Source organism: Apium graveolens, chromosome 3, assembly GCF_009905375.1.
Source record: "Apium graveolens cultivar Ventura chromosome 3, ASM990537v1, whole genome shotgun sequence".
In the NCBI taxonomy this organism is placed as follows: Eukaryota; Viridiplantae; Streptophyta; class Magnoliopsida; order Apiales; family Apiaceae; genus Apium; species Apium graveolens.
The window spans coordinates 293,264,313-293,279,247 of NC_133649.1; the positions used below are offsets into that span (position 1 = coordinate 293,264,313).

At 34.3% G+C, this 14,935-nt stretch overlaps 1 protein-coding gene across 1 annotated transcript; it reads right to left on the minus strand.

Moving 5' to 3' along the window:
- Positions 1–12,946: 12,946 nt before the first annotated feature.
- Positions 12,947–14,818, minus strand: LOC141715192 (exocyst complex component EXO70H1-like). Its single transcript, XM_074518669.1, has one exon. It carries the CDS (start codon positions 14,816–14,818, stop codon positions 12,947–12,949), a length of 1,872 nt encoding a protein of 623 aa, XP_074374770.1.
- Between the last annotated feature and the right edge of the window lie 117 nt (positions 14,819–14,935).

A 14,935-nucleotide genomic window follows, 5' to 3' on the forward strand; every position in this document is an offset into this window, starting at 1 on the left:
TCTTTTAATTATAGATGCGGTTCTTTCAAGACGATCAGAACCAGAGGGCATGGATGAGGACTAGAGTTGAACAGTGTGGAATATTAGGTTGCAGCACTGCATGAGCAGCAGACCAAAGAATTAGTAGAAGAAAGACGGTGATGCTTTGAGACAGAATGTCAGAATAGATGCGTGTTTGCGAGTGTGACTAACTGCTAAATCTCAAAGGCAAGTATCCCTGACTTCACTTATCGTTCAAGTGACGTTTATTTCAAATCATATTATGCAAGTATCCCTATCATCACTTATTGTTCAAGTGATATTTATTTTAAATCTTTTGATGCAAGTATTGTTTTCCCTATTCTCAGTTTATAATCGATAAATGTTTTACATATCGCTGAATTAAATAATTCTGTTATGCAAATACTCGTCTGCTGTTCTACGTTAAGAATAGTCAAGTGATTTTACTTATCCAATTATCGGATTTATAAATGTTTTGGATTTTGAGAAAAGTGATTTGGTTGCGAATATTCCTACCCAAGAATTGGAGGAATAAAATTATTTCGGGTGTCAATTATTATGACCCCATTTCAATAAAAGGTTTTAAGATTGGATCATAATTACGTAAGTGACCGGGACGGACGGTCCAGCGGAGGGCTATTTCTAAGTGCCATATGAAATATTATGACACCATTTTGCCACAGGCTAGTTATGCCTTTTTATTTGAGTACTCGTGTTTTTGGGGTCACGTTTCTAAGAATCACGACCTTGTGCTATCACACGGGCTGATCAGCATGTGATAGTACGTCCGTCGGAGAATGATCCTAATCTAAATTATCATATCATTTCTGATATTCATAAAATAATGATTTATCAACGGATTCTGTTTTGGATTAAAAGTATTGATTCTGTTTTGGATTAAAAGTATTGATTCTGTTTTGGATTAAAAGTATTGATTCTGTTTTGGATTAAAAGTATTGATTCTGTTTTGGATTAAAAGTGAATTGTGGCTTTGATTCAGTTTCTGATTTTGAGAATACTTAGTTTGTTGTTAAATATCAAAGGTGGTATTAGTATAGATGACTGATGTTGACTTTAGTATGGGTGTTGTGAGCATCAGAGTTCGTATTTATATCTAATTTGATATGATAGCAAAGTAAGTATTAATTTGAAGAGTTCGGTTTTGACTGGGTTTATGATCCACTCTATAATCATTGTTTCATGTTAGCATTGTTTACGATATTTCCGTAACCACTGTTTTACGATTTTGATTCTTATCAAGATTCAAAGTATTGCTGAAGCCTTTCGCTTGAAAATATTAAGAAGAGTTTTCTGGTTCAACAATTATGATTTTAAATGTTCTGCTCTAATGCAGATGTCGGTTTTATATCAAACGACCCTATATTTACTATAATGAACTTGCTGAGCATTTCTTCCGCTCATACTTGCCTGTTTTTAAATTTAACCTCCAGTGAGGATTAGCTTGCGCTGTTTAGCTGCGTAATTCGAGGAAGCAAAGAAGAAGCTTTTGGAAGGTGGTTGGTCCAGGGTTTGCGGGCTAGTGTAAGTTCTATTGTATAAAGTTGTTTATATTATATTATATTATAGTTGTGTATTTTATTTGGGCCTAGTATACTTCATTTCGAAGTTATACTAGTGGGTTTAATTGTGCGTTGGAATTTATTGAAAAGAGTGTCAAAAGAAAGTGAAAAAAATTATTTGTGGAATTTGGAATTCTTGTTTCTAGAACTGTAACCTTAAAAGATCTTGGATTAGTTGGGGTCATTTATGTTAAATATCTTCCGCTGGCATTTATTTATTGATTAAACAGGTTGATTTGGATTGAAATTTTATAGTGACGACTAAATCCTCTGACCCCGGATTTGGGGGTGTTACAGGTTGGTATCAGAGCTGAGGTTATAGTAAACTAGAAACGAGTGTGTGTAGGAGTGTGTATAGCTATGTGAGGACGTTTGAGCTCATATCGAGTTTCTGTTGGACTATTGGATATAGTACCAACGAATAAGTTAAGATAGGCGCATTTGTTTGAGATGGTTGTGCTGAGCTGGATGGAACTCCTGGCAGTTGCAAAACATCTATTGTGGAATCTTTCGAGACTACGATTCGACGACGATGAAGATTATCGATATCCCTGGAATATGAAGAAATGTCTAGAATCAGAGGGCGAGTCAACTGAAGAGTTTAAATTGAAGATAAATATTAAGACTTTGGCAATACCTTCTATTTTTTTATAATTTCTTTTATCATCTTTCAAAAAGAAATAATTGTTAGAGGATATTCCCTAACACCCGTTTATTCATTTTGTGCCAGAATTTTGTTCTCTGGATTTCATTTCCTTTAGAAATATCAGCTTTGAAATCTTTTCAGCTTTATTCATTTGATTTTCAATTTCTTTCATATTCTTTTATTCTGACTGATATGAACAACCCTAACTATAGGGGACACAAGGTATCCCTGTCTGTGTGATAGGAGTTGGATGGGACGCCATCACTTGTGTGTATTGTGAATACATGAAGGTTAACAACCTTTAGTAGTGTCTTAATTTGGACACGCAATACAAAGTTCGTTTGGTCATATTGATCTCTCAGTTATTCTTTTATTTCAATAATATCTTTCTCAAATTCAGATTTTGGTTCCGTTATGGTATCAAATTCTTTTCTTTTAAAATTCCATGATTTTATCATTCCAAATAATCGAAGGTATGCCAATTAAGTTAAGCTGAGTATCCTGGCCAAGTCAAAGTAAGGAGATCTGATGGAATTATGAAGGACGATAGTGGAGTGCAATGCGATTAAACTATCACTGGCATATAGCGAAGTCAATCTGTTCTTTTATTTCTCCCTATCTTTCTTTCTTTTCTTCTCTCTATCTTTCTCTCTATTCTTCTTTCTCGCGATCAGTAAAAGTGATTCTATTGAGGAATTGGTCAAAGAATGTAGACGTAACAGTGGTACACAGTAAAGCTCCTGTAAAAGTTTTATTATACAAGGAATACAAGATTTATTTGAGATTATGGAAAATTGAGGTTATTTGGAAATGGAAAATTTGTGATAAGATCCTTAGTGCTCTCTTCTGCTGATTCCGAGGACGGAATCCTTATAAGGAGGGTAGATTGTAATATCCCATATTTTTAGAAATTATTTTTATAATTATTTGGAATTATTTATGTGATTTTATGTGAATTTTAGTGAATTATATGATAAGTAGAATTGATGTTTGGATGTTTATATGTGACATTATTTGAATATTTGAATTTTTATATGTCCAGAATAAAATATAGATAATTATGATATTTTTCTGGTAATTTTTGGACTGTTATATGATTTTATAATGATTTATGTATTATTAATTATTTTCTGAATAATTACCAAAATTATTTTATAAAGTCGGGAATCATCCGACTTCAACCGTTTTTGCGTTTTTACAACCCGAAACTCTTCTGAAAACTCCTTCCTAACCTAATCTGGTAATTCCGGACATTTTCCGTGTTTTGACTTTTTCGATCCGGATTACGGTTTGACCCGTGCGTGGCCCGGCGCAATATTTTCGATACGATAGTTATTTCGGTAATCAATAAAACCCGTAATCTCGAAAGACGGGATATTTTTACGTTATTTTCGTATATGGTGTTTTATAAAAAGCCCGGTTTTGATAATTATCCAATTCTGGTATTGAATTGTATCGTTATTGTAGTTACTTAGCGGCTAAGCAACTAATTTAACGATCCAAAATGATCTAGAACGATCCAATATTCCGTAAATATAAATAGTTGTATTATTTTTATTTTATTCATTAAATTCATAAAAGAAAAATCAGAAAACAAAAAGAATATTCAAGAATATTTGTGGGGGTAAAATTTCTTCAAGAACAAAGATTTGATGATTCTGGGAGTTCTAGGAAACCAAATCAAACGTTCTGCATACCATATTGATCCTTGTTTCAAGGCCGTTCTATTGGTACCAAAATCACGATATGAGAGTAAGTATTGTGAAAAATCAATTTTGTGTTCTTGAACTTGGAATTCGTTTTTGATTCTTGGGTACTTGTTTTTTGTTTTTGATGATTGATAAATGTACCTGGTCTCATAAGGAATGATTTAGCACTTTATTTTGTTGATTTTGATCAAGGATTGATTAAGTTCGAGTTTAACATTTTAACAGTTTTTTTAAATCGAATTTGTGAATTTTTCTTGTGTTTTTGATGTTTCTAGATCATATGAACAGATTATAAATAATCTAAGCTTTAATTTGGTAGTTAAATCATTGAATTTGGTGTTGAAATGATCAAAAACGGGGTATGGCCGGATTTTGACTTGAGCTCGCCGGGAAAGATGGTGTTTTGGCCGGAGATCACAACTCCGGTAGTGTTTGCGGTTTCTGGGTTGATGGAAATGCTACAGGTGAATCATGGGATTGTTACAGGCTTTAAAACTCATCGAACCGAGCTGTTTCGATCCAGAAAAGGGGGTGGCCGGAATCGGGACAACCCACCGGAATTCTGGGTTCTTCCCCAGTTTCCGGTGAGTTCTTCACCGACCCGGTTAGTTTCTTGATGACCCGTTTGGGGTCCAAGATTCAACCCGGGTTTGATCCTATTCTTCCCTAAAACAAAACCTGTAACATGTTTTTGGGTTTTACTTTTTATTAATAATTCAAAAATCCATTATTTAATCTCTAAATTCATTTTTAATTCCTAAAATTATTATTTTAATTCCAAAATTCATTTTTAATTCAAAAATAAATCTGATTTATTTTATTAATTAATTTTAGTTAGTTTTTAATTATTTTAATTAATCAATTAATTTAATATTAATTGATTAATTAACTTAATTAATTATTAATTGATTTTAAATTGATTTAATAAATAGATTTAATTATTTATTCTTGATTTAAAAATTCCGAAAAATAGTTTCGAGCTTTAAATTATTTTCCAGGCTCGATAATTTTTATAAAATTATTTTCGGGTGTTCGAGCCCTATTATTTGATTATTAAATGATTCGGAAGCCCGTTTTAATTTCAAAAAATATTCAAAAATTCATATTAAATAAACCGTACGTCCGTTTAATACGAAACGAACGCCTCCAGACTCAGAAAAATATTCTGCTTTCATTAAAAATACTTTCGAGACCCAAATCCTTTTGTTTCGAAAGGTCGTTTGTTTTACGAATCATTCCAAGTCGATTATTGATCGATAAATCATATTTTTGACCCGATTTCAGTTTTAAACGTATTGAGTCGAACCTTTTGACGAACTGAGTCATATGTGATATGAATTATGTGATACGTGGATTATGTGCTTACGTGCTATGTGAATTATGTGCATATGTGGGTCAAGATTCCTGTGTTTGGCTGATATAATTATGTGTGGGCTATCGTATGGGTAGACGATAGGATTTTGATGCGCAGTTCGTCGAGTGATTATCGATTAGACGATTAAAGTTATATCTTTTAATTATAGATGCGGGTCTTTCAAGACGATCAGAACCAGAGGGCATGGATGAGGACTAGAGTTAAACAGTGTGGAATATTAGGTTGCAGTACTGCATGAGCAGCAGACCAAAGAATTAGTAGAAGAAAGACGGTGATGCTTTGAGACAGAATGTCAGAATAGATGCGTGTTTGCGAGTGTGACTAACTGCTAAATCTCAAAGGCATGTATCCCTGACTTCACTTATCGTTCAAGTGACGTTTATTTCAAATCATATTATGCAAGTATCCCTATCATCACTTATTGTTCAAGTGATATTTATTTTAAATCTTTTGATGCAAGTATTGTTTTCCCTATTCTCAGTTTAGAATCGATAAATGTTTTACATATCGCTGAATTAAATAATTCTGTTATGCAAATACTCGTCTGCTGTTCTATGTTAAGAATAGTCAAGTAATTTTACTTATCCAATTATCGGATTTATAAATATTTTGGATTTTGAGAAAAGTGATTTGGTTGCGAATATTCCTACCCAATAATTGGAGGAATAAAATTATTTCGGGTGTCAATTATTATGACCCCATTTCAATAAAAGGTTTTAAGATTGGATCATAATTGCGTAAGTGACCGGGACGGACGGTCCAGCGGAGGGCTATTTCTAAGTGCCATATGAAATATTATGACACCATTTTGCCACAGGCTAGTTATGCCTCTTTATTTGAGTACTCGTGTTTTTTGGGTCACGTTTCTAAGAATCATGACCTTGTGCTATCACACGGGCTGATCAACATGTGATAGTACGTCCGTCGGAGAATGATCCTAATCTAAATTATCATATCATTTCTGATATTCATAAAATAATGATTTATCAACGGATTCTGTTTTGGATTAAAAGTATTGATTCTGTTTTGGATTAAAAGTATTGATTCTGTTTTGGATTAAAAGTATTGATTCTGTTTTGGATTAAAAGTGAATTGTGGCTTTGATTCAGTTTCTGATTTTGAGAATACTTAGTTTGTTGTTAAATATCAAAGGTGGTATTAGTATAGATGACTGATGTTGACTTTAGTATGGGTGTTGTGAGCATCAGAGTTCATATTGATATCTAATTTAATATGATAGCAAAGTAAGTATTAATTTGAAGAGTTCGATTTTGACTGGGTTTATGATCCACTCTATAATCATTGTTTCATGTTAGCATTGTTTACGATATTTCCGTAACCACTGTTTTACGATTTTGATTCTTATCAAGATTCAAAGTATTGCTGAAGCCATTCGCTTGAAAATATTAAGAAGAGTTTTCTGGTTCAGCAATTATGATTTTAAATGTTCTGCTCTAATGCAGATGTCGGTTTTATATCAAACGACCCTATATTTACTATAATGAACTTGCTGAGCATTTTTTCCGCTCATACTTGCCTGTTTTTAAATTTAACCTCCAGTGAGGATTAGCTTGCGCTGTTTAGCTGCGTAATTCGAGGAAGCAAAGAAGAAGCTTTTGGAAGGTGGTTGGTCCAGGGTTTGCGGGCTAGTGTAAGTTCTATTGTATAAAGTTGTTTATATTATATTATATTATAGTTGTGTATTTTATTTGGGCCTAGTATACTTCATTTTGAAGTTATACTAGTGGGTTTAATTGTGCGTTGGAATTTATTGAAAAGAGTGTCAAAAGAAAGTGAAAAAAAATATTTGTGGAATTTGGAATTCTTGTTTCTAGAACTGTAACCTTAAAAGATCTTGGATTAGTTGGGGTCATTTATGTTAAATATCTTCCGCTGGCATTTATTTATTGATTAAACAGGTTGATTTGGATTGAAATTTTATAGTGACGACCAAATCCTCTGACCCCGGATTTGGGGGCGTTACATCGAGTTCTCTACATGAAGAATTTGACTTGTCGATATCTCTAAGATCTGTAAAATTGACTTGTCGATATCTCCTATTCTCTACATCTTTATATGACTTGTCGATATCGCTGAGATCTCTACATGCAGAATTAACTTGTCGATATCTCAAGTTCTCTACATCTTCATTTGACTTGGCAATATCTCTGAGACTTCTCTATAAGACATTTTGGACTTCTCTACAAGTCATTTTAGACTTCTCGAATGACTTTTCGATATACCTTGATATGTGACTTGTCGATATCTGGACTGAGAACATTTTTAAAAGAACAACATATTTCAACTCCAAGCTTCTACATCTTTTCTCTGAGACATGATCATGACTTGATTTTCTTCCAGAGTTTATTCCTTAGTTTGAAATTGTTCACAGAAAAATCCCTCAGTCTAATCTACTAAATATTTTTACAAACTCAAGGAATATAATTATAGAATACAAATATTGATTATCATACAACTTAATCTTAGGGATGTCGATATGACTTAGTCTTGTTACTATACAGGCATATCTTGTAAAACAATCTCCCCCAATTTGTGAGAAGATTGCTTATCACAAATTCATGCCTGATAACAAGACTAATCCTAAGCTAAAATCAAATAAAATAAATTGACAAATTAAACAAGACTTACACTGCTTATACATTGATCAATTACATCAGTTTAAAATCACAAGCATCGGGTGAATTTCTCATAACCATGTTCTTTTCTAATGAGGTCCTTAAGATTTACTAGCACTTGGAGTTCTTCAATAATTTATGTCCCGCTTCCACCAGTTTGAGCCATTTTTCCAATGAGTAATTGTTGAGATAATTAACCCTGAACCTTGACAATAGGCCAACTTTAATGTTCAAAAAATGTCCATCTTTTAAAATTCTCCTCAACACTCTTGCCTTGAGTTCATTAGATCTTTGTTCAAACATCTCAATCTCCTTGGCATATTGCCTTCTCTTTCTTCCCTCTCAGCCTTTATCATAGCATGTCTTTCATCCCTTTCTCTCAACCTTTCAGACATCACAGCCTTCCACATTTTTTGCACTAGTATCATTATCCTTCATCAAACTTATTTTTAGAAGTTTAGTACATCTTATTTCATGTTGTGTAAACCCATGTATACTAATCTATAAAGTAAATACTGGTCCTTTATTTTTAGAATTACAAACAGATCTAAATTTTCTTGTATTTCTCTCAAGGAAGAAGTTGATTTCTTATATTTTTTAGAACGCAGAATTTGTAGCAAGACAAACTTAATTAATACAAATTAAGTTAGTTTTGAAATATTGTGCTTGTTGTTTTATTTAAGTTTAACACAATATATCTGCAAATTAGAAACTGCTTTGTTCACCTATTATCCAAATTGTTTAAAAGGCTAAAAATCCAGAAAACACATTCACCCCCTTCAGTGTTGCACTCAATAGCTTACAATTATGGTTTGCAAAGTCTTTTGACAGTCGTAACTCATTTACACTGAGGAGTCACCCAACCTTTATGCCGAGATTGTAAAATCTGATGGCGGTCGTAACTCACTTACACTGAGGAACCACCCAACCGTAGACCGAGCATATTAAAAAAATCATATATAATTATATAGTAGTATTGTATCAGTAAAGAAGATATAAAAATTCTTTGTTAACCTTGAATGATGACTAGTGCTAAGTAATGAAGTGTTTAAAATCTATTCTAGTACTCAACTTGGGGGCTACTCAGTCGCATGACTTTGCATGTTGAAACTTGTATGTCTTTGTTCTTGGTTCAGTAGAGAGCATTTTTTAAGTTAAGCACACACACACACACGTGTACTTGTGTTAGCTATGTGATGATCATATGGTGTGAACTTGGTGAGTCCAAACTTGTTACATAGTTTGAAGGTTATATCTGACTTGGCATACACTATTATGTTTGAGATCTTTTGTAATTGTCAATCATTTAGGTGCATTCATGTAGTTGCATAATATAGGTGTGAGATGGATTTTGTGGGTACATTCACTATAGGCCCCACGAGACATTTCTCGTTCACTAGGGCTACCTTGAGGTTTAAATGGCTTGTTGCATATGTCAAATGCAACCGTAATCACCTTATGAGAGTGGTATTAGATAGTATTATGTAGTAGTCATATTACTCGAGGACGAGCAAAGGTTAAGTTGGGGGGTATTTGATGCATGACTAATTTGTAGCTATTTTATATCATGTTATGCTTCTTTTAACCTTATTTTTGTGATACTTTAGTCCTTAATAATTAGTACTAGTTGTTATTTAACTTAAATGGATGCTAAGTCTTAATTTTCTATATTTACAGGAATTTATAAAATAACAAGGTGCAAGAGAGAAGAGTACATGATAAAAGGAGAATTTAAGGGAGTTCAGAACCTGAGCTTGGAGGCTCGGGGCCCGTAGAAAGCTCAGGCTCTAAGAAAAACAGATTCTAACAAAATAAGAAGCTCAGGACCTGAGCTCTTGTGAAGAGGCCCCGAGGACATCATTCAGGATCTGATGCTGAGGTTCAGGACTTGAACCCGACGAAAATTGCAATTCAGATAGATTTCTCCTTTGTTTTAAAATCTTTTTTAGTTATCTTGTATGATTGATGAAAGTACCATTCGAGTATATAAACAATTAGTTATGATTTTATAGAGATGAGATTGTATTGAGAGAGGCTAGAGAGAACTTGAGCAATGATTGAAGGGATTCACCCCAAGTTTGAGAGATTTTATCAAGCTGTATCCTATATTTTTTTATTTAATTAAATAATTAAATTTGTATTATTTTTCAATTTTATACGAAAACACGACACGAAATGAAAGTACACAAACACCACTTTACACGAATCCTAAACGAGTCGGTTTTGAGTTTGGCATCCAAATACACGAAATACGAAAATACATTACACGAAAGTACATACACAAGTTATTTGCTAGGTCTAACTTTACGTGAGGGAAGTGACAAAAATATTAAGAAAAAGTATAATTTAGTGATAAAAATAAGAAAAGTAAGTAAAATGATAAAAACAGTTAATATTTTATATATAAAATGAATGTATTGAAAAAAGGAGGGGACCTACCACATCATTTCAAGTTAAATGAGACCGCAGATTTTCAGTGTTCCTAAACTGAACTCCATTACGTATTGTACTGTTTTACACGAGCATTGCTCATTGCAGGAGTCACTAGTCCTAGGCTAAAATCTTAAATACTGATCAGTATGATCCAGCAGGGAGAGGTATTTTGGTTTACAAGGAATAGCTGTCATTAATAAATGCCAATAGGCTTAATAATGCGAAGTTATATCGGTACAGTTGTATATTCTTTGTTTAGGAAACAATATAGATCATTCAATCAAACGGTAGGTGCCGATACCAAATGTATGGAGAGAGACAAGTGGATACATGTTGACCATTAGAATCTTATACGCTGAAGTTGCCATCTGGGAGGAGAATCAGTGTCTTTCAGCAATTGTTGCTCCACCAGGCAAAAAATTGATAGATATGTTTCATCTGCACCCTCCCAATCCCACTCTCCCAACTTGGATCTTGCTCAGCATCTCAAGGCCCTAGGAATAAATTCCTCCGTTTTTCGTAAATCTCGGAAAGATTTACTTATATTCGTCATTTAAATTTTCTACACGTAACTTAAAGTATTGTTGATATTAAGTAACCAATCCGTGTAAAGTCTTAAGGTGATTTAACACTCCCCTCAATTTCTGTTATAGAAATTGGCCGATTTTTCAAAAATTGCCGATAAATCGTTCAAAAATCGGTCAAAAATATTTGTCCGATCTGACCGATTTCCGATAAATCGCCGATAAATCATCCGATTTTTAAATAATCGTCCGATAAATCGCAAATTGGTACATCAACCGAATAATTCCGATTTCCGAAATCTGTAACACTGCGGCCTCAACGGAAGGACTGCGGCCTCAACGGAAGGACTCGCACCCGAGTTCCTCCCTAAACACCTAAACCAAGCTCTGATATCATGTTAAGTAACCAGTCCGCCTAAAACCTTAATACGTTAGAAAAAGACCCGAACACAATTTTATACTCTTTCACAGTTACATACATTTTTTACATCTAGAACGTAAAATTAGTGTTTGTGGGTTAAACTCTTATCTCATCTAATGGAGTTCAGAATCTTCGTGATTGTTCTCATTAAAAATAGAGTAAAAATTGAAAACACGATTCTCCCCCAGTTGAGCCCTGAGCCCCCTGCTAATTTGATTCGAGTATACTGCACATGGGAATGCGACATAGAAAATGCCAAGTAGGGTTGCTTCTTTTTTTATCCGATACAAATTTGTAATCATGTGTCAAAGTTCAACTAATTTATAATTTATAAATGAAGGGGAACCAAATTTTCAAACCTAAAGTCACTTTCTTCCTTGATTTTACTAATAATAATTGGCATTGATAAAAGTTTCTCACTTGCACATCTACAAATACTCAATTATTTTTTCACGTTAATATATTTGGGGTACTATGGTTATTATGTGTATCTGAATGTGACGTTTTCTTATTAATTTTGAGAAAAGAACATGATGTGTTGTGGTAGTGTTTCCTTTATTAAGTGTATGTGAATGTCATGTCTTTATTTTTGAATGCCCAATATTAGGGGTGAACGCGGGTCGGGTTGGGCGGTTTAGAAGTAATAAATCGAACCAACCCAATTAATTCGGTTTTTAAAAAATGAACCCGTTAACCGAAAAAATTATTTTCAACCCAACCCTACCCTTTATATATTGGGTCGGGTTGGTTTGGGTTAAAACTCGAATAAAACTATTTAAATATTTTTAAGAGTCAAAATTACAAATATTTTTAATCAAAAGTTGAAGTGTACCCCATAATTTAACAGAAAATAAAAATTATTGGATATTATATGTACCGAGTACTCTTCTAGTTTAAAATCAATAACTTACGGCGTGTTACCCGTAAAATAATTATTTTATTTCAAATATATTATTTATTACAATAAATACATAAATTAAAATTTCTAATAATAATACTATAATAAAAAAATCGGGCTGGGTTGGGTTAATAAGGGTTTAAATTTTTTGAACCTTGACCCAACCCATTATATTCGGGTTGACAAAAAATTAAACCAATTAAAATTCGGGTTTTGGATAGTTCGGCTCCGTCGGCCGAAATAAGGGGCGGGTTGGGTCGGTTTTACGGTTTGATCGGTTTTTTGTTCACCCCTACCCAATATGATATCTTATCGTTGTTTGTTAATCGATAAATGAGAATAAAAATGATAAGGAATTGCAACCGATCACGAGGAAGTTATATACTCTGTTTTTTTTAATAGTCTTTTGACTTTTTTGTACTCATTTCTAAGTGGTTTGACTGAATAATTAAAATAATAATTTTTAAAATTTTATTTTTTTGAATAAAAATATATAACTTAAATTTTTATTTACAAAAAGAAAATTTTAAAAATGATAATTTTTACTATGCGGTCAATGTAACTTGAGATGTGTGTAAAAAAGTTAAACGACAGATAAAATGAAACAGAGGGAATACTAACTCAACTCAAACACGAAAATTTATATGGTTTCAACTTAAATAACGTTATTTACATTTTATGCTCTAATTCTTTTTTTCTAATAATTAATAAATAATTAAATATATCAGTTGAGCCATAGTCTTGGACCCCGTGAGTTCAACCCGGATGAAAAATTCAAAGATTCACCCGACCCATCATACCCACAAAAAAGATCCGACAAAAGACTATCCACGTCATCAGGGGCATATTTGACAATATGAGTATTACCCCTACTTTTCTCTGTTTCAATCGTCAACTTATGCGTGTCATACAACTTCCGATACACTTCCGAGATTTTTCCCGATATTGACCGCTGAATATCTTCACGGAGCTTATTATCACCTACGACGCACGTTGACTGCTTACGGTACGCCTGGTCAAACAACGTCGTAAACTTTCTAAAAAACTCCTTTACATCCTCACCTGAAACAATCCTGGCCGTTGAAATATGATGTATGACATGTTCCCATCCCAGCCGTTCATAACTTTCCGCAAACTCTTCGACTTTCGCCTCGTGATTAATGATCCACTCATCGCCGACGATGTACTTCAGATTCGAAGTTAGCACCTTTACGACGACGTTTTGAAGATTATTAGCTAGAAAAATGTAACACAACGATGCGTCTTTGAAATGCTTCGCTTTCGCGCCGATTTTGCATAACAACACGTGGATGATCCACGTGAACCGCCGGGAGATCGCCGGTGCCGGAGAATTGTCAAACGTCGAGATATTGAAATATGACGTCGTTTCAGAAGCTTTGTGTTGAATTGTGTAATCGAGTATATCGTTTAGAACATTGCTGTAATCAGCGAGAGTAGAGAGGTAAATCATGACATTAACAGTGAGACTGTGAATACCGAAAGTAAGAGCTTTCGATTTGTCTTTTTGTATAGTCGACTCGAACTCGGTTAACTCGACTCTGACTGTCTCACCTAGTTTAGATAAACTGATGAGAGCTTGAGATTTTACAGCTGAGCTCGAGTCAGCTGTGAAAATTGACTCAATTCCTTTCCAGTGAGTGGCGATTGCGGTGTACATGTCGAGTGATCTGAAAATTTTAGCTGGGGATTTTTTTCGATTTTTCGCGACGAGTTCGGGGAATCCGAATAGAAGCTGAGCGCCTTCTCTGGATATATCACTGAAACAGGCTTCTCTGATTGCTTCGGATGATGCGAATACCTGATCACATAAGTTTCGTTCTCCGATGAATAATGTTTCCATTACCACTTTCATTGCGTTAAGCCAGTTGTTCACCCTAATTTCCAACACATTCCATTCCATTTTTTGGATTTGATTGGAAATAGTTTTGTCGACTCCGAGCTTATAAATTGCTTCGTCGATGATTGATTTGCGTAGAGGCCTGTAAATGCTGATACATTCTTTTCCGTAGCCTGATGAAATCATACAATCAGCGATTAATTTCAGATCAGTGACTGCGTTCATTGAGACGTCTTCGACTTCTTCAATGACTTCGCCTGCTCTACGTAGCTCCTCATCGTCCTCAAAATCGGAAATGCTGGACAGTGTGGATGCACGGGAGGTGAGGGAAGACCTGGATGAGAAAGACTCAGGATCTAAATGAGCTCGGTTGGTGGAAAGAATTTGATAGAACTCTTTCTCGAGTCGTTTCATCGCGATTTCCATTAGCTTCTGGCCGCGAACAAGTTTATTATCCGAGTAGCTCGAGTGTTCGGACACGTATTTATGCATTGATTTTTGCACATTGTTAACCCATTTAATGAATTCGGTAGCTTCTTTACGATTCTCGTAAAAAAGAGATGTAACACTAGCAAAATCAGACGTATCCGCGTCCCATTTTTTGATGATCGGTTCAGCAATCTCGAGTGTCCGCTCTAAAACAGCGTCTGAGAAGCTCGGCCTGGAAGGAGATTCCAGGATCGACGAAGCTGATTTCTTCGAAGAGAACAGAAGACTTCCCATTCCTTTTCTCGGCATGGTTGCTGGTAGATTGTGTAACGCCTGCAGGTAATTTTCTCGTGTTTTTTTCGATCGACTCGTTTAACTGAACTCGAATGCGTGATGTTATTATGTGCTTGTAAATTTGTACAGAAA